General features: G+C 44.9%; 1 protein-coding gene across 1 annotated transcript in view; it reads left to right on the forward strand.

Annotated features, from left to right (window-relative positions):
- The window catches only part of CRCP (CGRP receptor component), a 49,240-nt gene extending 31,130 nt beyond the window's left edge, over positions 1-18,110 (forward strand). The window contains exons 5-6 of the mRNA XM_075905097.2: positions 4,783-4,840; positions 16,641-18,110. Of these exons, the coding sequence (XP_075761212.1) occupies positions 4,783-4,840; positions 16,641-16,787 (205 nt within the window). The 3' untranslated portion in view covers positions 16,788-18,110. The remainder of the gene's footprint in view (positions 1-4,782; positions 4,841-16,640) is intronic.
- Positions 18,111-22,931: the final 4,821 nt, after the last annotated feature.

Genomic DNA, 22,931 nt, shown 5'->3' on the forward strand with positions numbered 1-22,931 from the left:
CATGGCCGCCGCTTTTTTTCCGGCTTGGGGAAAAGCCGGAAAAAAGCGTCTAGACTGGCGCGATCCTCCGGAATAAAGCCCTTTTCCGGAGGATCTCTTATTCCTACTTCGAAGTAGGAATAAGAGATCCTCCGGAAAAGGGCTTTATTCCGGAGGATCGCGCCAGTCTAGACGCTTTTTTCCGGTTTTTCCCCAAGCCGGAAAAAAAGCGGCGGCCATGTTTATTTAAATCCCGCGGGGGATATTTAAATCCCCCGCGGATTTCCCTATTCTGAAGTTGGAAATTAACATGCCTCTTCCGGAGAAGGGGCCAACGTAGACGTAGCCTTAGTGTTTCCAGTTGAAGTGCTGTATTTTATATCAAATGCATTGTTTGTAATCCTGACTGTCCAGTGATTGAAAGACATTAATACTTATGCTCGAGTCTTCTAATTTTTTTTCAGTATAAATTAGTATTTTCAGTTTATAACCTGCTAGGACCTGTTCAGACATTTTTAGGATGAAAAAAAGACATGGCAACTGCTGCTAATGCTTTTTTGGTGCATTTAGTCATTTTTCTGCAAGGGAACATTATAATCAAAAGCACAATGAAATTGTCCAAATAACACATTTTAATGACTTGCTACTAAATTACCCCTCATTTTTCTGCACATAAATTTTGAAAACTGGGAACAGTCTGTATTATTTCATCTTTTATTGAAGCATTTCTCATTGTGATTATATTGTATTGCTGATAAGCCTTCTAAAAACTACATTATAGGTTATTATATTTTCTATTGATTACATTTAAGTCAGAACACTTTTTGAGAGATGGACTTGCTTTATACTCTTGGAACCTATGGTCCTTGTCTCAAGGAATGATGAGCATTTCTGCTTAATGATCACATTAGCTGGTTTTAGTTATGACGTCCATTTGTCTTCAGTTGTTTTTATTGTTGCCTGTTCTGGCAATAATATGGTATGGATAGCTGGAGATCTATGTCTTTTAAAATTGTTCTAAATAAATAAGACTTAAATTATAACATCTTTAGTATTAGGAATGATATAGCTTTGGTTTATGTGATCAGTATACATTTAATTAACAAGACATCATTCGGAAAAAACAAAAATGTATTATAATGTTCTCCTTCATGAATTAAGTATTTAGTAAAAAATGAGAAAAAATGTACGAGGTTTTTCTTTTCCATAATTAATTGGGGTAGCTCTGGGAAGAGATGAGGGATTTTTGTTTCTCACAGAATTTCCTTGCTCCATTCTGTTCAGTGCAGACTACAACTTTGTTAGTGACTTCTTTTTGGCTAGATGCTGTGAATTAGATTGTTAAAGCTGTGTATTTTTCAGAATTATATATTTTCAGTATAAACCTTGACATCTTGCTTACTCATCTGATCCCTGCCATTTTTCTGTATTTTTCTGTATTGAGTTTCTTGCCCCTTTTTTTAATTCCAGAAAATAAAATTATAAAAAATGTTCAGATGCTAAAATATGCTTTAACTGCAACAGTGGCAACTAGCTCTCCCACCTCCAGGCAGACATCCCATCCAAACTGGGCTCAAACTGAGTTAAGAAGCCGTGTTGAAACATGGAGTCTGCATTCTAAAGCAGCTACCAACACAACTGGATTGACCAATATGCATGCAGCCCAATCATCTTATACATATATTTAAATGTTCCAACCGAAGACCCTATGGCTAGCCAGTATTTTGTTATCATTGGTTCTAGTTGGACACTTGTTTAAATACATTTTTTCAACTCATTTTGAAGTTGAGCAGAAATAGGGCCAAAATCCAAGGACAAATCTCATAGAAAGTTCTTTGGGTTCACTCCAAAGGTTCAATATTATCAGTACCAAGTCTTACCGTTCAGTTTGTCAGCAGCACCCAGTGTTTTTTCCAATGTTCTTGCAGTAGCAGTGGCCCATGTAAGAAAATCAGGCATAGTGATCTTCCCTTACTTGGACAATTGCCTGATAGTGGTTCCAATAGAGCAACAGGCCAAACAATTCACTGAGGTCATGATCAGACTCTTTACAAGGTTGAGGCTCCAAATAAACATGCGAAAGTCAAATCACACACCATCTCAGGAGCTGGAGTTCATAGGCGTCCATGCTGGACTGCATACAAGCACAGACTCAGCTACCTCTGCCAGATTCCACACCCTAACTATGCTAGCAAAAACAATCATAAACAGCCCCACGGTATCCGCCAGGCAATGCCTGCAGTTACTTGGACACGTCAGCAATGACATACGTAGTCCCTCGCGCGAGGTTACGCATGCAAACTCTCCAGTTGTGGCTACACATGCGCTTGTGCCCTCGCAGGCATTCATTGCACAGGAGGCTCAGTCCTTCAGACAAGGTCAGCCTCACATGATGGCTACATGATGGCATCCTCTGCTTGGGGGTTCCTTTCCATCAATCAGCCCTGTCTATTCACATAACGACGGATGCCACACTGGAGGGCTGGGTGGCACACACAGTATGCAGGGAAGATGGTCTCCCATGAGTCAAACCTAAACAACAATGTTCTCGAGCTATGAGCTGTAAGAAGAGCATTGCGAGCACTTTCTTCCCCTAATTCAGGGCAAACTGGTGAAAATATACAGATAGCACCACCTGCATGTTCTACATAAATCAACAGGGCGGAGCCAGATCATACCAATTTTGCAATGAGGCCACATCACTGTCTCACATCAGCATCCTCCATCGCATCAGCATATCAGCAATATTTCTCTCAGGCAAACAAAACATCGCTGTGGATCTACTGAGCTGCATATTTCACCAAGAACGTGAATGGGAAATATATCCGCAAGCCCTACATACTGTCTTCCTTAGGTGGGGCTTTGCAGAAATAGACTTATTTACCACATCACTCAACACCAAGTCCCCCAGGTATTATTCCAGGGCTGGTCTGGGCAACAACTCAATGGGGGATGCCATGTTGAACAACTGGTCTCGCTACTTACTGTATGCCTTTCTGCCTCTTTCTCTCCTTGGGAAAGTCATACACAAGACCGGGCCAGTGTGATCATCATAGCACCCACATGGCCCAGACAAACCTGGTTCCCTTACCTGTCACAGATGTCGAGTACTCCTCCGATTCCTCTTCCACAATGGCTGAATATAGTATATCAGGACTAGGGATGAGTTCTCCGTCCAGAAGTGCACTAGCTTCAGTTCATGGCAGCCCCTCACCTGCTCAGAGGAAGTACAAAGGATAATCCTTAACAGTTGCAAACAGAGCGCACAAAAGATTTACCTTTACAGATGCCCCATGAGTACGGGGGACAAGCTGGGAACATCCAGCATTGTGACTTCCCACTTGAAGGGTGCCGTGGAACCAAAGTTGCAGCACAGAACATCATCAGTGCCTAATACCGAGACTTCAGCTCACCTCCTGGCACCAGCAGTACCAACCCCACAGGCAGTGACACCAATGCCTGCACCGACAGTGGCACTGCAATCAACCCCTGCACCAACCTGGGGCAGAAAATATTACAATCTATCAAATATGATTATCATAGTCAAATCTGTGTATTGCCTTTGTATCTAAAGTTCTTCTTTGGATGATGTCCCCAAAGGTGCTCCACCGTTGGTCATCCCCAGAGCTGCATTTCGGAACTTTTTCTTAGCAGTTGTCAGTTGGGCTGTGCGTGCGTGGAAGGCTACTTACGCTATTGATAGTTTGACACCTCTTGTGCACAGCCTGACCACCCCCCCCCCCTTCAGTTCTTCACTTACCATCCTCGGTCACCGATGGAGATTCTCTCTCACCTCGGGCATCTATTCTCTTTATGAATAATTTCAGTTTTATTCCTGCCTTTTTAGCATTTTATTGTTACTAGTTAGTTATTCGTTGCCAGTTCATCGTTCTATTTAAAAAAATAACACAACTTTTTAGCCTCGGTCCTGAATTTGGCATTCTCAGCTGCGGTCTGCTGAGGCTTGGTGACAATGCTTTCCTACCTCTCATGGATGTTGAGGGTTAGTTTTACTGATACACCTGAACGTCTGTACTCTGGATGTCCCTGACTCAGAAACACTTGTGATGTGGACCTTGGCAGGAGGAAGAGGGAGTGACTCTGGATGTTGTTACTTCCTCTCCTCCCTTTCCCCGCCCCCGGCTGGGGGAACAGCAGCATAGTAATGCATTTCTCTGAAGGCTTTTTCCTGCTGTTCCCGTAGGGGTGGGGGAAAGTGCCTGGGAGTTGTAGGGGGTACAGAACTATGTGTGCTCCCAGGAGTGAAGCACCACACTCTCATCCACCTGCCACCCTCCATATTCTGAAAAAATCCTTAATCTGGTGTACCCTGTTTCCCAGGGTTGTTGGATTAAAGAGGTTCAAGATGGAAGATGCTCTAGGAGTGCAAAAAATAATTAATAAATAATTAAGGCAGAGACAAAGCATGGGAAATTCCATTTCAAAAGATGAATGCTTTAGTAAGTTAGGCATGTGTGGAAACACGAGATTGTAACCAAAACAGCTTTGCCACTTTGGGCTGCCAATTACCAGTTTACATAGAACAGATAAACACGGAATTACTACCAGGCTGTGCCCTGTGCTCATTATGCTCACCAACCCTCCCCCTGTCAATAGCTTGAGAGCGTGAGTGGTGGTGTCATTCAGAGAGAGAGAGAGAGAGAGAGAGAGAGAGAGAGAGAGAATATTGATTGAGACCTCTGGAAATAGCTTTCAGGTCTCAAGTATTAAGGAAATGTTTGTTTCTGACAATTCATTTATTCAGAATCCTATATAAATGTTTAATGTTTTGCTTTTAAACAGAGCAGAGAAGCTACAGTTGCTTAACCACAGGCCAATGACTGCAGTTGAGATACAGCTGGTAAGTTATAATGCTCTTAACTGCTCAAAATCTATATATAAATTTCAGAAGAGAGAGGGAATGGGGGGGAAGGTAAATGTCTGTGAGCTAATGATATTAGAGATGATAATTGGGGAAGCTATCTTTGTAATGGATAAGATAATTAGTGTCTTTGTTAAGACCCCGTGTAAAGTGTCAAATTTAAGCATGAATGACAGTTCAGAGGTTTCTCTTTCAAGTCTGGTTCTGAAATTTGATTTGTCCTTTTTATATGTGTTCACTTTCTTCGATTGTATCCCTTTGGTATATATGGTCATGCCTATTTTCTTCCACAATTTGATCTGAGGAAGTGGGTCTGGCCCACGAAAGCTCATCACTTAATAAACCATCTTGTTAATCTTTAATGTGCTACATAGTCCTGTTTTTTGTTTCAGCTAGACTAGACTAACACGGTTACATCTCTATTACTATATATGGGTATGTCTACACTACAGCGCTAGTTCGAACTAGCTTAGTTCGAATTAGTTAATTAGAACTAAGCAAATTCGAACTAACGCGTCTAGAACTAAAAACTAGTTCGAATTAGCGTTTTGCTAATTCAAACTAGCAAGTCCACATTGAGTGGACTCTGAACAGGGCTTAAGGATGGCCGGAAGCAGTGCCGGCAGGGCATCAGAGGAGGACTTAGAGCGTGGAGATGCTGTCTCAGGCTAGCCAAGGGCTGCGCTTAAAGGGTCCCGACCCCCACCCCGGACAGACAGTTCTAAGGGGTGCCCCACTTGCAAAGAAGTTCTGGCTTGGAGTGCCCGGAGTACCCACACTGGGCACATCACAGCACTCGGCCATCAGCCCGGCTGCACTTGCCGCAGGCTGCCATCTGGGGAGAGGGGACAATCGGGGGGCTGCAGGAGAGCTTCCGCCCGCAGAGCCAGCCCAGTCCTCCCCATCGGGGGCTCGTACCCCATTCCTCCCTCACCTCCTTCCACTTACCCTTCCCTAGCCCCCCTTCTTATTGATGTACAAAATAAAGATAACGTTTCTTCCAACATTGACTCTGTCTTTATTGAACAAAACTGGGGGAGACTGGGAAAAGGAGGTGGGAGAGGGGAAGAGAAAGGCTGGGAGAAGGGAGGGCAACTAACATGATCAGGGGTTGGGAACAGGTCCCAGATGAAGAGAGGCTACAGAGACTGGGACTGTTCAGCTTAGAAAAGAGGAGACGGAGGGGGGACAGGATAGAGGTCTCTAAAAGCAGGGGTTGGGTGGAGAGGGTGCATTCAGAAAAATTCTTCCTGAGTTCCCATAAAGAAGGACTAGAGGACACCAAAGGAAAGGAATGGGTAGCAGGCTTCAAACTAGTAAGAGACAGTTGTTGTTCTTCAGAAAGCAAATAGTTAACCTGCGGAACTCCTTGCTGCAGGAGGCTGTGAAGGCTACAACTAGAACAGAGTTTAAAGGGACGTGAGATCAAGTCATGGAGGTTGGGTCCATGGAGTAGTCTTAGCCAGGGGGTAGGAGTGGTGTCCCTGCCCAAAGTTTGTGGAAGGCTGGAGAGGGATGGCACGAGACAAATGGCTTGGTCACTGTCTTCGGTCCATCCCCTCCAGGGTCCCTAGTGTTGGCCGCTGTCGGCAGACAGGCTACTGGGCTAGATGGACCTTTGGTCTGACCCAGGATGGCCATTGTAAGCTCAGGGCTTAGGGTCGGGGGTCTCAGTGGACCCCCTTGATTTTCATGCACACCTGCTCCTGGGTGGCCAGGCTGGCAGCTCTCCTGCCCTAGACGGCCACTTTCCTGTGCCTAGTGCGGAGATCGTGGACGAGGTCCACGATCTCCGCACTAGCCCAGGAAGGTGCCCGCCTCTTGCGGTCCCGGGCAAGCTCCCGGGAGCCGCTAGCCTGGTCCCGGGAAGAGGGGGTGGGCTGGGGGACATCGGGTGGGTGGCTCTGTGCCGTGCCAAGTGCAGGGTCTGCTGGCTGGGTGCTGGCAGGCTTGCACCTGGCACGGGCACCGTAGCCAGCCCGTGCCCCTTTAAGGGTTCCGGGGCCGGGAGGGGGGCATAGAGTTTCCCTGGTGTTGGCCAGAGTGGCCACCAGGGAAACCTGGGGAGGGCTAGCCTCCCACTAGTTCGAATTAAGGGGCTACACACCCCTTAATTCGAACTAGTAAGTTCGAACTAGGCTTAATCCTCGTAAAATGAGGTTTTCCTAGTTCGAACTAAGCGCTCCGCTAGTTCGATTCAAATTCGAACTAGCGGAGCGCTAGTGTAGCGTCTATGAATGTTAGTTCGCACTAACGTCCGTTAGTTCGAACTAACATTGTAGTGTGGACATACCCTATTAAAGTAGCTTTAATCTTGAAAAATCAATTGAATAATCATTTTCTCGTGGTCACTGACTGATAGGACTTCTCTACACATCTTTATATTCATGTGTTCTGATTTTCTTTTCTCTTGGCTTCCCCAGTGAGGCCTCTATAAGATTTACTCTTCCTCGAAGACATATCCTTCACTCTCACATTTGTTCCAGTGTTTCAGATTGAAAATTTATCTTTGGTTTTCTTCAGTTGCTTTGTAGTTGAGAACTTTGGAATATGAATTTTGATTTAGAAAACTACTATGGTATATTCCTTTTAATTATTTTTAAAGTACAGAAAAGCCAAAAATTTGGGGAGAGTGTTTGCTACTGTGCTTTGAAATGACTGTGTGACATAAGAACTGTATGCTGGAAAGCTTTCAGTTGGAAACGATCCATTATCAGTCTATTGTCCAACGCAGCATTTGGAGAAAGGGATGTCAAGGATAAAAAGATAGATTGATTAAATGGTCTCCAGGCCATCCTGCAAAGAACACAAATGCTGTATTAATAAGGAGTTTATTATAACAAGACTGTTCCTCTAATACAGCTGTCTTGCATGGAGAACATCTGTTGATAATCTTATCCTGAGACTTGATTGTAGCAGGACTGCATTCTGTGGCAAAAAGGTTAGAAGTGGATGCTAGTTGGACTGCATCCTGTATTTCTCACATTCCTTGATAGCCAAGAACTAGACATTCCAGCGATGAAAACAGCTGATATGATACCATATGAACTATTATCATCAAGTTTACCATGAGTTAATTCCATTTTCTACAACTGCAGACAAGAGCATGAAGGCATCACTAGTTTTGATACGCAGCTTCTTCAGAAGTGAAGTAGAGCCTTTAAATATTTAGAATTTCTCTCTATTTCTGTTAGCTTGTCGCATTGCACTTATAATTCATTAGGTTCCAGCATATTCATATTCTGTTTTCTCCTCTTCTTAAAATATACTCATTTTATTGTCACTTTATAGACCTCATTCGTCTGTGATTGCTCTCCCATTCACTAATTATCTTGTCTGTCCACATAACATGGAGAATATTTGTTGATGCTCCAATATCCAGCTAGTAGCTTCACGTTGACGAGGCAACTATAAGCAAAATATGACTTTGATATGGAGTAAAGTTATTGTACTAATGTAACATTTGTACCTCAGCTCTTTCAAGGTTTAGCAATATAAAAATTAAAATTGCTCTGTTAAAACTGATGTTTTGAGGCAGTAAAACAAGTTAAATGTGAATTCATCAGTTTGATATGTAAACTTTCTCTAAGTAACCCAAAGCAACCTGTTATGTAATAAGAAATTATTCTTAGGAGTAAGGTAATGTTGTAGTTGACAATGATACAGTTGAGTTCATCCCCAAACTAGACAGTAGAGTGAACTATTAATGCTAGATTAGATTATAGCTGTTCAAGTTTCTACAGCATCACAATATATTAAGAATAGTGGATTGCTCATATACACATGGCATTGTGTCAAATTAAGTCAGCAAAAAACTTAAACTACATAGATTCTTCATTTAGCTAGTCATTATTTGGAGAGTTACAAGCCATTTTTGTGAACATTACCTTTGGGATCTGCATAATGAATGGCTGTTTTTTCGATATAATGACAAGAGTGAGAGTTACAGCATCCTCAACTAAGCAGAGCCTCCTTGTATTTATAAGGAATTTAATACATAAAAACAAAAGCCGCTGGAAGTTACATCATTAACTTCAGGAGGACCCAGATTATCTATACACCGGTTCCATGAAAAATGCCTCATTTGCCATGTGAATTTTTTTCTTAAAAACTTTGACTCATCCCTGGATAGAGATCTGAGGCAATTGATATTTAACATTTTTTTACTTTAAGTTTTACCAAAAGCTGCTGAATTTGAGGGAGGAAGGGATAGCTCAGTGGCTTGAGCATTGGCCTGCTAAACCCAGTGTTGTGAGCTCAATCCTTGAGGGGACCCCTTAGGGATCTGAGGCAAATCCATCAGGGATGGTTCTTGGTCCTGCTGTAAGGCCACAGGACTGGACTCAATGACCTCTCAAAGTCCTTTCCAATTCTATGGGATAGGTATATCTCTATATATTATTTATTCAGTTTTTAAAAGAGGAACTGACTAAAAAACAAAACAAGCCAGGTCCCCAAAAGTGTGTATATAAAAGGTTGTTTAATGCTATTTGGTTTTGACATCAAGTCTTTGTCAGGGGAGGGCAATAATTTTTGATGGGGGCATCACTCCAAGAATTTGGAAAGTGGTCAAGGGCCACACTCCTACATATTAATGGAGGAGGTGTAGGACCTGGGTTACAGGACTAGTGTGTGGGAGGGGTTTGAGCAGTGACCTAGGGAAGGAGGAGGTTGTGGCTTCAGGCAGAGGACTGGTTCAGTGGGTTGGGGTGCAGGGTCTGGGAGGGAATATGGGGGCAGGAGGGAAGCAGAGGGTTTAGATTGTGACTAGGGTTGCCAGATGTCCAGTATTGAACCGGATAGTCTGGTATTTTCACCTCCAGTCTGGTTTAAAAAAAAAAAAATTCAGAAAATACCTAGTACCTGGTATTTTCTACTTTTTTTTTCCCTGCCAGGAGGTGAAAATACCGGACACCTGGCAACCCTACGACTCACTCAGCAACCGGGCCCAGCCCCTGGACCTTCCGCCGGGCCCTCCCTCGTACTCCCCACCGCTTACCTTGTACCACAGGGGCTTGTCTTGTGGCTGCAGCAGAAAAACAAAATGGCCACCAGCAAAAAAGCCTTTTATTAAAGGCTGATTTTTATTTTTATTTTTTGGCTTAACTGCTGTTGGGGTCCTTTTTTTTTTTTTCTCGCAACAACTTTGGTTTCCCCCCCCCCCCTTTTTTTTTCTTAACAGAATTTTTTTCCCGGTGGTTTTTTTTGGGGGGACCAGGGGGTATTTGGTATTTTTGGTTAAACCATCTGGCAACCCTAACTGTGACATGGGGCAGGGGAATGGGGGGCAGAATCTGGGAAGGGATATGGGGGCAGAGGGGTTGGCGTGCCAGAGGCAGACTCTGGCTGGGAGAATTACCTGCTTGATACCCAGCCAGCAGTCTTCTAAAGCAGGCTCCCTGACTACCCAGCCCCCACACTGACTGCAGGGCCCATGTGGTTTTTGAACAGCTACAAGCCTGGGGTGGGAGTGCCTCCTTAGCTGCCTGTTGAAACAGGCAGCTCCCATTGGTTGGAAACCAGCCAATGGGATTGTCCTGGGGGCGGGAGCAGCACATGAAATGTCCCTTCCCTCCCCCGGGCTCATATCTGTTCAAACAGCCCCGCAGCAGCTTTTATCAGTGGGGAGCAGGCAGGGATCTGCCTGAGGCCCCCTGCTGTGTCTGTCCCGGATCTGGTGGCTTGGCAGGCTGAATCTGGCCTGCGGAGGGTATTTTGTCCAGGCCTGCTTTATATTTTCTCCTATACAGCCACTCCCTGAGTCGCGAACAGTCGAGTTACGACCGTTCGCACTTACGACCAAAGCTCCCATGGAGCGGTCGTAAAGGCGGTCCCTGAGTTACGAATGCGACCCGCGCTTACAAACAGTGTGGTCGCATGTAACTCAGTGGGGTCCGAGTTACGAACAGCTCGAGTTACGGCCAAGTGTTTGGTCTGTAACTCGTTCGTAACTCAGAGAGAGGCTGTGTAATTCCTGCCCTGTAATAGTGCACAAAATACAAGTCAGAGTACCTATATAACATCTAAAAGCCATCTTTCTGAGGAGAGGTACCTTTTTTTGTTTTAATGTGGGTATTTTTTGTGTCTTCCTCTTGCAGAAGCCATTGCACTTGGTTTATCTTTTCCTTCTCTAGACTTAATCCTGAGATTTGTTTTTAAATAACAAAAGCAGCATGATATTGTAATCCTTATCCCACTGGGTAAAACATTGTATACAGTACAGTTGTCTTGACCTCTAGCTTTAATCTCCAACATGTGTTGTTCATGGATTGGTGACTCACACAGAATAAAAAAGACAATGATGTTGTTCTATCCATGACATGGGTGCCAACTTTATGTAACACTTAACAAATATGTTAGAAGAGTGAGGCACTTCTCTTTAAAGAACAGATTGTTCTGCATCTGTCTCTCAGTGGAGCAGTTTTGCATATTTTAAAACTAGACTTCAACACCTGGAGTTCACTGCCTCCTAGTATCCACTTCATGCAACCAAACAGTCGGATTGCCATTTATTTTTGAGCAGAGCAGAATAACAGTTTCACCTATTCCCCTGAAAAAATGCAAAAGGCTGGAAGATTTAAATGTTTCATGTTCTCAGCTGTGCACTTTGCATACTTATCTAGCTTCCTGTCACAAGAAGATGAATCCAGCCTTTTGCTGTATTTTCCTTTTCTCATGGTCTCTCTTATTTGTATGTTTGTGCTGAACATCTTGGAATTACTCTACATTTGAGGAGACTGCAGGTATTTCCTTGCTTTAAAGGGTCTCCTGCATTGGAACAAAAGTGTATTATGATTGGTAATTCTGAGAAACACCCAATGCACCTTTCTCTCTTTTGTTAGTGACTTTTTTATTTAATACAGTCTTGAAACTATTATCTACAGAAAAACAATAATGTGCAACCCACAGCTTGTTCTCTTCACTGGCACTGGAGTCTTATTAGCATATCAGATATTGTTCAACAGTGCAGGGTATTTTAAAGTTCTTTGTTCTCCAGCATTTGCAGTACGTATTTGTGGATCAAATGCCTAAGGAACAGCCTTTTTTTCATCTGAAAGCATTTTACTCCAATTATATTAAAGAATAGTATTCACTTAAATTACCTTTTTTTTTCTGGCTCCTGCTCTGAACTTGTCATAGTGACCATTGCTGACTAGAAAGAGAGAAGAATTGTGATTGTTGCCCATAGTATTAATATATCACATTTGAATGAAAATAATTGAATTGAAGTATTTGTCTGTGTCAAATTTATTGTAGTATGGCAATAAATTTGATCTTGTTAGCCAGAGGATAGGGGTTAGTAGGACTGTTTTATAATCGATAAGTGGATTGTAAAGGTAATTGTTCCTTTATTTGTGAAACTTTCATTATAAATGTTCATACTTAAAATGTTTGTTTCTTTCCTTCCCTTTGTGTTTTTTCTTTTGTAATATTTTTCTGTGAGATTAGTGTTTGTTTGTAATCATAGGCTACAGGTATAAGAGGCAAGGGGGGGGAGGCAATATCTCCCCTGGGTCTTAGTGCTCAACTGCTTTCCTCCTTATTCTGACCGTTCCTGAAGGCTCCCATAACAGGCTGTTGCAGGGTGATTCCTCCCCCAAAGTGCATCTGTTAACTTAAAAATGAAAAGCCTTCCAGCTTGCCAGACCTGTTAGCATGCATTGAACCTGTGAAAGAGCCATAAAGTGGTAATGAAACCATTTAATAGGCATGTGCCAACCCTGATTTTACTGACAAAACTGTTGTGCATAACTATGTCTGCAAGACCCTAGTTTAAAATTTGCTTTAATTGTTTCATTGGTTTGTGTCTGAAGATTATAAAATGACATCTCTAAAAATCCATGCATAGGTATTGCACAGCTTGAGCCTTAAATGCTTGGATCTTCAGATATACATAATTTTTTCAAAAAGACCACCCTTATCAAAAATACACATTTTAATTTTAATTATAGTGCAAAAGCTTGTGTCCAAAGTCTTCCTGTCCTTTATAGAATACCAAATGACAAGAGTAGCAAATGACTACAGGCAGTTCCCGAGATACGTGGATCCGACTTATGTCGGATCCGCAGATACGAACAGGGATTTTCTCGCCCCGGAGGACTGGAGCGGTGGGATGCCTGGTCCCGCCGCCCGCCTCCTCCGGGGCGAGAAAAGCTGCTCCCCGTCTCCCTGGTCTGCTGCAGGAGCCAGCAGACCAGGGAGACGGGGAGCAAAGCGGCGCAGGACCCGGGGCCGGACCCGCGGCCGCTTCCAGATCAGCTGGAAGCCCCGGGTCCTGCGCGGCTTTGCTCAGCGTCTCCCTGGTCTGCAGACCAGGGAGACGCTGAGCAAAGCCGCGCAGGACCCGGGGCCGGACCCGCGGCGCTTCCAGCTGATCTGGAAACGCCGCGGGTCCGGCCCCGGGTCCTCCGCCGCTTTGCTCAGCGTCTCTCTGGTCTGCTGGGGGGGACGCAGCTAGTGCCCCCCTCAGCAGACCAGGGAGATGTGGAGCAAAGCCCGGGGCCTGTGGTAGAGCAGGTGGGGCGTTGCCGGTTGGTCCCGCAGCACCGCTCCTTGGCGCTACTGGACCAACCCGGCAGCACCCCAGCTACTCTGCCCCAGGAGTCCTGATTCAGCCGCTGCTGATCAGTTTCAGCAGTGGCTGAATCAGGACGCCTGGGGCAGAGCAGCTGGGGTGCTGCTGGGTTGGTCCAGTAGCGCCGAGGAGCGGCCGCGCTACTGGACCAACCCAGCAGCACCCGAGCTGCTCTGCCCCAGGCGTCCCCAAGTTAGCCGCTGCTGAAAATGACCAGCGGCTGACTACAGGAAGCCCGAGGCAGAGTTGCTCTGCCCCAGGCTTCCTGGAATCAGCTGCTGATCAGTTTTAGCAGCTGCTGACTTGGGGACCCTAGGGTTCTTAAGTTGAATCTGTATGTAAGTCAGAACTGGTGTCCAGATTCAGCAGCTGAATCTGGATGCCAGTTCCGACTTACATACAGATTCAACTTAAGAACAAACCTACAGTCCCTATCTTGTACGTAACCCGGGGACTGCCTGTACTCTCCTTTCACCTTTCTGTTGAAGAAGCCCTTAAAGAGACAACATTCTTAACTAATGTCTATGTTTCAGTGAGTTTAAATATGTAGTGATCTGGAATGAAGGCTTACAAGCAGGATTCGACAATCTATGTAATCTACACACCCATGGCGAGTAGATTACATCCCGGACAAGTTGGGTTCGGGCAATCTGCGCATGCACAGAACAATCTGCGCAGCTGGCGAGCGAGGCTTGCTGCGGCTCGGCGAGCTCTGCTTACAAGTATATTTTTAAAAAAAATTAACTTAGAAATACTGATGAAGAAAATGTAAAACAGAAGGGCTGCATCATGTGTTCCATAATATTTAATGTTGCATTCATCAGGACAATACATTTGCCTTTCCTACAGAGTTTTTACAAATAAATCTCTGACAAACTTCAGAGTATATAAAAAAAAATCTGTGGCTGACTTTTTTTATTCCTAAATTTAGTGCCTTTAATTATCTTCTGCATATCCAGTCTTCACAATCTGGCATGCAATTGAAAACACACTCCATTTTCTTTAGAAGAGTGGGATTTTTTTTCCAAATGTCATTTTCTACTGTTGGGTTCAGGGATTTGGCTAGAAGGGGTGAGCAGCAAGGTTCCCTCTAAGCTCTGCTGCAGCACAGCTCTGCAGCTTCTTATTCAGCCCCGCCTGGTCAGGTAGCTTCTTGCATGGAGCCTGAGCCTCTGGCTGGGCCAGCAGCTGCAGGGCTGGGTTGCCGCACAACTTGGAGGAAACCTTGGTGAACAGAAAGAAGAGGGAGACAGTGGAGAGGGAGTAAGGAGGCAGGGCCTGGACGGAGCAGGGGTGGAATATGGGTGGGGCCAGAGGCTGTGGAGCTTGCCTCCCCAAGCAGTATATTTAGCCACTGCCTGTGATAATACCATAATCAGTACTGTAATCAGAGAGCATTTTGTCTTAAAATTGCAAATCAGGAGCAAATCAGAAGCGTGTGTACTAAAGTCTGGTGAACTGAATCTCCTTCTGTTTCTTGCTGTTTTTATTGGACTTATTTCCACTTGTCTCTTTGTCTGTATCTCGTTCATGCTTAATCTTTTGCATTTCTCTGTTACCATATTATTTTGCTGTTTTCTAATATGTTTCATGTCATTACACTTGCTGTTTTGGGGGTAGGGGATTCTAATTTTCTAGTTTATTCTTTTGATCCTAGAGCTCAGTGATTTTATGCCACCTCTGCAGAAACATGGACCTCAGTAGTACGCGCTCAGCTCACCCGAAACATTAAAACTTTTTCTGTTGCTCCCATTCCAGTATATAAGAACTGTTGAGAATGAGAGTGCATGCTTAAATCACTGTTTGGAATTAACCAGTGCTGTATGACTTCCTCATTTGAATATTACTATTGATGGCAGCATTACTATTCATGTGAGAAGTTAAAGCAGCCTACAGTTTAACAAATGCATTGAGAAATGAATCGTTGAATCTAAGCTAGCTTTGACTCTGACAGGCCCTAGCCTAGCACATTAAGGCTCTGGCCCTACAATAACATTTATTGATTAATAATATAACACTATAATATGGTGCAAAACCAGGTAGACCAATCTCTCTCTCCCTCCCTCCTGCACTTTTAGTGATAGAATGACAGGCCAGTTGTTTGAGTTGAGTCTTTTCAGTTGCTTTAGCAAGGAAAAGTAAATTAAAACACTGGAAAATTTTGAAGATCCTAATTTTGGATTTAGGTGCCTAAATCCCTTTGTGGATATAGCTTACTGTGTCTATAGTCAACAGATATGAATGATTCCAAAATATTTTTTATAATTCCCATGGAAATTTGACTTCATGGGAAAAAATCCAAGGTATGATATTCTGGAAGTGAATAGTTAAGCAATGCAGCCATTTTCTTCCTTCCACATATGTCTCCATACTTGCTATTGACCCATGCAGGTTACACCTTCCCACTCTGCCTGTACTGTATCCCCCTTTGTTGTGTACTAAAGTAATAGTAAATTGATGGATGCACACAGGAGAATTAATATACTGGTCTCTTCCTTAGACCTAATTGTTTCAAAATTAAGTATTTAAGGTTCCTTATAATATGCCAGAGCTCCCTAAGTTTTCTGCTAGTGCACCGTGGTGAGTAAATAATAACATATTTTTATGAATATAAGGAAAAGCTGCAAAGGTGGGACCTTGCAAAGCATTCAGTTTTGGCCTAACTTTTCCCCTTGAATCATGGCAAAGACTCACTCCTTCAGAGCAGAGGCCAGGTCTGAGCGCTCTTTAATAATCCACCCAAAATGTTTATACACTTAAAAATAACACCTCTCAAAGAAACAAAACCTGAAAAGCATTCCTTTCCTCAGCAAGCTAACAGGGGAAAAAAGGAATTTGGAACCTCTATACCAAAGATAACATTTGCAAAAGCACCACAAGTTTCTTTTTCCAAAATGATCTAAGCACTTAAATTCTAGCTCCTAACCACTCAGGCACTTTTGACAATATTATCCAAGTCATATAGCTCTATAACTTTAAAATGGTCTCAACTGTAATGCATTTTCTTTAAAATACTCATGTACTTGGGAATGACATGGAAAGCAAAATTTAGAAAAATATTTGATTTTTGGAGATGGGATCTTACAAATCTGGTTTGTACTAGAGATCTAGCCACCATCATAACCATGGAGCATCTCTCATTCCGTAGGAATGTTTTTATCCGAAGAATTCAGCACTTTACAGTAGAGTGTTTTTAATTTGCAGATGGTAGAGGAAAGTGAAGAAAGGTTAACAGAAGAGCAAATTGAGTCACTTCTTCAGACAGTCTCCAGCATTCTTCCAGGGAACCCAGAGGAAGAGCTTCAGAGACCGTCGGCAATGGGAGCTGAAGAAGAAGGTGACCCAGAATAGACGGCATCTGACCCAAAGTTGGCAACATCATCAAAAACTTAGTGGGAAAAGAACCAGCTAAACTTTTGGATTACAAAGACCATGTCTGGAGGTTTCATAAGAGTAACTGTTGTTTACAAGAAACATAAATCAAAGGAGATCTTTCATGTCAGCCTTTTGTGAGCTATGAGAAAGATAGTAACTGGCTTCATAACACAGCGGTTTGAAAAATAGGGAAAACAAACCTTAAGCTTTAATATTCTGTTTTTCAATTACCCATGTAACAGTTCTCTTCTGAGCAGGATTATAGGCAACTGGCAATGTTTTAATTATCATAGCAATATACTATAATTATAACTGATTTCATATGTTTTTGAATTACTCAGATGTTTACAATGCAGTGCCTAATTCTGTGCAGAAAAAGCCATTTTATGGTATCAATACATAATTAGAATGAAGTTCAGAAGTTATTAAATAACCATATAAAATCAGCTGTAATAGATCCTTGCAGCTTATACCATGAGAGTGGAAAGAATGTAAAGGTTATGCTGATATGGTAACTGGTATCAAGGACACCTTGGATATGACCCTATGTTTCTTTTAAATATAGAGCCAAATCCCTTGCTGATGTAAAAGGACAGAATCCCAAAGTCAGTAGAGCTGTTCTTATTCACACCAGCTGAGGATTTGGCCCATAATGTTGGGGTTCTTAGTAATGCAGACAACAGGCATTTAGAAGGTTAAGCCTGCTTTTTTTCCTTTGACTCACCTGTTGTGTAGGCAGAGTAGTGTGCAGTCCACTTGAGCTATGGTACTGTGGCACAACTGGGTGATTTAACAATGACATGGCAACTTTAACTATGAATTTCCCTGTTTTGTTTTCAGAAGTTTAACAAGGCTCAGTCCTTGCCCAAGCAAAACTTCCACAGGAGTCAGGAGTTTTTATCTGATCACAGACAACAGGCTCAAACACTTAATGTTGGAAATGTTAGAGGTTGTTAAATCACATCATATATCTGCACCAGCATCAGTGTGGTTTTATGATGAAAGTTGAAAATGTGTTGCTTGGATTGCTAGGAAACAGCCCATTTACTACATTTTTAAATTTAACAATAAATCATTTCCAGATGAATGATGATAGTTACTTTTGTACAAATAAAGAATAGTCTACTTAGCTCAGTGAAGACACAAAAAAGATTTGGAAGTATTTTGCCAAATGGAAGTATTTTGTGAATGGCTATATAGGTTTTCAACATGTGCACTGCATTAAGGAATTTTGTTTTAAATCTGCTGCTTGTATTCTCTGACTGCACAAATACAGGTGGTGGATGCTGGAACTATAAACAGCTCTTGCTTCATGCTTGTTTTCACTCAGATTGGTTACTTGGAAGCCATGATCCTGAGACTCAGAAATGGTTTATGGAAAACAAATATTTTTCTTCAAGGAGTGTCGCTGTGGGTGGGTGCTCCACCTTAGGTCTTGCAACGGCGTTGCGCCTCTAGACAAAGACTTAGTGGCAGTGCCCTCCGGTGTGCCGCGCATGCAAGGCAGATGGCACGCGCAGTTCAGTTCCTTCTCTACCGCCATCGGCGTCAGTCGGAACCGCAGTTGCTCTCCTTACAGGCAGTCCCCGAGTTATGCGGATCCGACTTATGTCGGATCCGCAGTTACAAACGGGGCTTTTCTCGCCCCGGAGGACGGGAGCAGCGGGACGCCCAGATGAACCGCGGTCCCGCCGCCCGCATCCTCGGGGGCGAGAAAAGCTGCTCCCCGTCTCCCTGGTCTGCTGGTCAGAGCAGGGAGACGGGGAGCAAAGCCTCGGAGGCCGCCCGCAGCGGGACAGCCGCGGCGCGCCTGGGCTATCCCGCTGCGGGTGTCCTCCGCGGCTTTGCTCTGTGTCTCCCTGGTCTGCTGGGGGGGGGGGGGGGGGGGGGGCGTAGCTAGTGCCCCCTCCCATCCAGCAGACCAGACTTTTCTGCCCAGGACGCCTGGGGCAGAGCAGCTGGGGTGCTGCTGGGTTGCTCCAGTAGCGCCAAGGAGCGGCGCTACTGGAGCAATCCAGCAGCACCCCAGCTGCTCTGCCCCAGGCGTCCCCAAGTCAGCCGCTGCTGAAACTGACCAGCGGCTGACTACAGGAAGCCCGAGGCAGAGTTGCTCTTCCCCCGGCTTCCTGGAATCAGCCGCTGATCAGTTTCAGCAGCAGCTGACTTGGGGACGCCTGGGGTTCTTAAGTTGAATCTGTATGTAAGTCAGAACTGGCATCCAGATTCAGCCGCTGTTGAAACTGATCAGTTTCAGCAGCGGCTGAATCTGGACGCCAGTTCCGACTTACATACAGATTCAACTTAAGAACAAACCTACAGTCCCTATCTTGTACGTAACCTGGGGACTGCCTGTATTCGCGTACTAGTTCAACATAGTTACAGTTAGTTAGATAGAATTAAGATTTCTTTTCCTTTATATATCTAAACAATGATTTTTCTGTTAAACCACAAATTTTTCATCTAGCAGTCCTACTATCCTTGGGATGCCTGGCTCCCCATGTTACAAACACTGCCTCTCCTGCAGGTTTTCTATCCCCTCTGTCTCTGACAGTCACTCCAAGTGTGTGCGCTGCCTTGATCAGGCACACATTATAGTACAATGTGAGCACTGCAAATAACTCACAGCTTGCACAAGGAAGGCACGGGAGCGCCAGTTGAAACTTCTCTCACCAGAGAACACGGTGAGACCTGCTTCAGATCCGGAGCATTCATCTCCCCCGTGCCGACCATCACCCCAGCCATGTCTGAAAAGTCAACGCTGGCCAGCGTCTCCCTGAGGGACTCTTCCTCTGACCAGAATAGGAAGGTCCCATTCCTCCAACAAAGGTGACTCTCCCTCAAAAAAATGGGAGCAAGCATCTAAACTGCCCCCTGATACAATGCCTACCAAGGGTTCCCAAGGGTCAAAGGACGTTCATAAGCTTTCAGGCAAGGCGAAGGCAAAATCAGCACCATCAGCACTGCTGGTGCATACGTCGGCAATGAGGAAGGAAAAAATCAAGCTGGCCACAACCGTGGCACCACTGGCACCGAAGAAGGCAAAGCTGCACACGGTACCATCGACACCTATGCTGCCTCTGGCACCGAGGAGCCACAAGCATGCAGTACCAACGCCCTCTCACTCGGTACAGTCAGCGCCGCAGACTGTGGCCATAGTTCCACCCTAGCTTCCCCTGGCGTTGCGTATCCCAGGGCCAGCACCATTCACCATGGAGGAGGTGCTCAGGGTATCCTCGGTGCCCACAACACCACTGTTCGGCACCGACAGCACCCCCACGTCGCGTAGCTTCCTACGCTCGTTTACTCCACGTTTCGTACCGTCTTTGTCAAGCAACGATGAAGATGACTTGGTGGTCACTTCACTGCAGGGAAGCCTCAAAATTAGTCTGAGGCAACTTCCCTAATGTAGACTTGCTATCTCAATTTAGAGCCCCAGGAGGCACCGGGAAGGAATAACTTAGAATGGCCTTGGTGAGGGGCTATTTTGAAATAGCAGCAGTGGAGCGTCTACACACACCTTATTTCGAAATAGGCATTATACCTCGTAGAATGAGGTGTACAGATTTCGGAATAAACCATCTGTTTTGAAATTATTTCAAAATAACAGAATGGCTCTCATTGTTACATTGAAATAACCCTAGTTTCCTTGAAATAATGGTGTGGTGTAGATGCACCCTTGGGCTATGTCTACACGGGTGGGTTCTTGCACAAGAACGGCCGTTTTTCTGCAGAGTGTCCACACTGCCCGCCCACTCTTGCACAAGAAGATTGACAGTACGGCGTCAGCAGCCAGGGCTTCTTGTGCAAGAGCTACACTCTTTTATAACAAGTATAAGCCCTCTTGTGCAAGAAGGCAATGGGGACGCGTGGCGGGTTTCTTGCTCAAGAAAGCCCTATGGCTAACATGGCCATCAGAGCTTTCTTGCACAAGAGAGCATCCACACTGCCATGGATGCTCTTGCGCAAAAGCACGTGGACGTGTTCTTGTGCAAGATATTCTTGCACAAGAACCTGCCAGTGTAGATATAGCCTTGGTGCATCTGGGTCTGAGTGCCTTGATAGAACACATCAGAACTTTAGGTAAAGGAGGGGGTGAAAGAAATATTGCTGAAGAAAAAAATAATTTTGAAAGAGGAGCAAAGATAATTTAATAGAGAAGAGTTCGATAGATGTTTCCAAGCAGAGGGGCACCATGAAAAAGGGCATGAAAACAAGAGTGACGCTGCAAGGGACAGTAAATGGAGAATCTGGGAGAAGAGTAAACGGAAATGAAAGCAGAGGTGTAGGGTGGCTAAGGTTAAGTAGTATCTCAACAGTGGGAATGGGTTTGGCATTGTTGCTGTACAAGACGGCAGGATAGTTAAGGGATTCGAGATGGGGAGGGGGGGTAAATGGCAAAGGGTTAAGTTAACTGGGCCAGAGCGTTCTGGATGGAAAGGAGATAAGAGGGATCAGAGCTGAAGTAGTCAAAGTGAAAAGTGCACAAGACAACTGACAAAAGCTTTAGGAAACGGGGCAAAGAGAAAATGGAATAAAAAATGACAATGATCTTACAGTGAGTATGTTCTGATGTTGGACTTTTATGTTTCTACGGAAACTGAGAAATCAGGTAATAAGGTATCTCAGGTGACATTTATGGCTCCACAGATCATTTACTTTCTAAACTGACCTGTCAAAGTGCTACTCAATGTCCATTCAGAATGCTGCTGCAAAGATCATTTCCCTAGCCCAGTCCTTTGATGATAGCACCCCTCTCCCTGCAGCTCTCCATTGGCTCACTCGTCTCTATTGGGACCGATCTGAGCAGCTTTTCTTCACTTTCCACCCTACATATTGTGTCAGCACTATGTCGAACAGAAGGCTATAAACAAGTACTCCTATTGGAGTCTGGGAGGTGGGTGGGCATTATGCTGCCCACAGCTCAAGGACCCTCTCCCTGCCTATGGGGAGGGCCCACAGGCTATGTCTACACTCGCGGCTTCTTGCGTCACAAGGCTAAGCACAGAATATCACAGAGCCTCATTTGCATACCTAATGAGCCGCCATTTTTGCAGAAGAGGTTCTTGCGCCAGAAGGAGCTGTCTATACTGCCTCTTCTTGCGCAAGAAAACCCCTTTTGTGCAATGCCATTATTCCTGAAAATTATCGGCCATTATCGGCCTCTATCCATTTAAAAAAAAGTTTACTCCATGGCCCATTGCAGGAACAAGCAAGTGGGAGGGGACAATTGTGCTGGGGAGGGAGCTCTGGGGGGGGGAGGAAGGGAAGAGGAAGGTTCACACTCCCTGCTGCGAGGCTGGAAGTGGGGTGGGAGCGCAGAGATACAGGAAGGGGAAAGGGAGATAGAGGAACAAGGGGTACAACTCCCAGCACAGGATGGCAAGACCGGCTCCTCGGCCACACAGAAGAAAATGGGAACCTGGGCACACAGGAAAAGGGGGAGGCTGTGGAGAGGGAGGGCAGGCAGCAAGGAAAAGGGGAGAGAGCAGCAGGACACTGCTGGTACGGGGAGAGGACAAGGGTGCCTGAGTGGCAACCCCACAGCACCCACTGCAGGGCCCAGCAGAGCAAACTGAGGGGGGATGGGGTCAGGCAAGCCATGGGGCCAATAACTCAGGCTGGGGAGAGAGCAGTGCTGGTGGAGGTAGGTTGCCAGATAGTTGAAACAAAAATACCGAACCCCCAACCCCCCAAAAAACAGGGAAAAAATTCTGTTGAAGGGGGGGGGGGGGAAGAAACCAAAGTTGTTGAGCAAAAAAAAACAAAAACAAAAAAACCAGCATGTCCCCTTTAAAAGTGAGTGCAGGGATGGGAACAGGGGAGCCTAGGTCTTTCGGCCGGTAGCCATTTTGTTCCAGTAGCCTTGGGGAACCAGGTAAGCATAGGGATTGGGGGGGAAGGGAAGCCGGGCACTGAGTGTTTATAGGGTTGCCAGGTGCCCGGCATTTTTGCCTCCTGGCTGGAGAAAAATTCAAAGAATACCAGACATCTCAGGTGTCCAGTATTCTCTGAATATTTTTTACCAGACAGGAGACAAAAATACCAGACACGTGGCAACCCTAGGTGGAGGCAGGGGCAGCGGAAATGCAGCAGGCAGAGCCAGAGGGAGGTGAACCACCC

This window comes from Pelodiscus sinensis, chromosome 21 (genome assembly GCF_052426305.1).
Source record: "Pelodiscus sinensis isolate ZL-2025 chromosome 21, ASM5242630v1, whole genome shotgun sequence".
In the NCBI taxonomy this organism is placed as follows: domain Eukaryota; kingdom Metazoa; phylum Chordata; order Testudines; family Trionychidae; genus Pelodiscus; species Pelodiscus sinensis.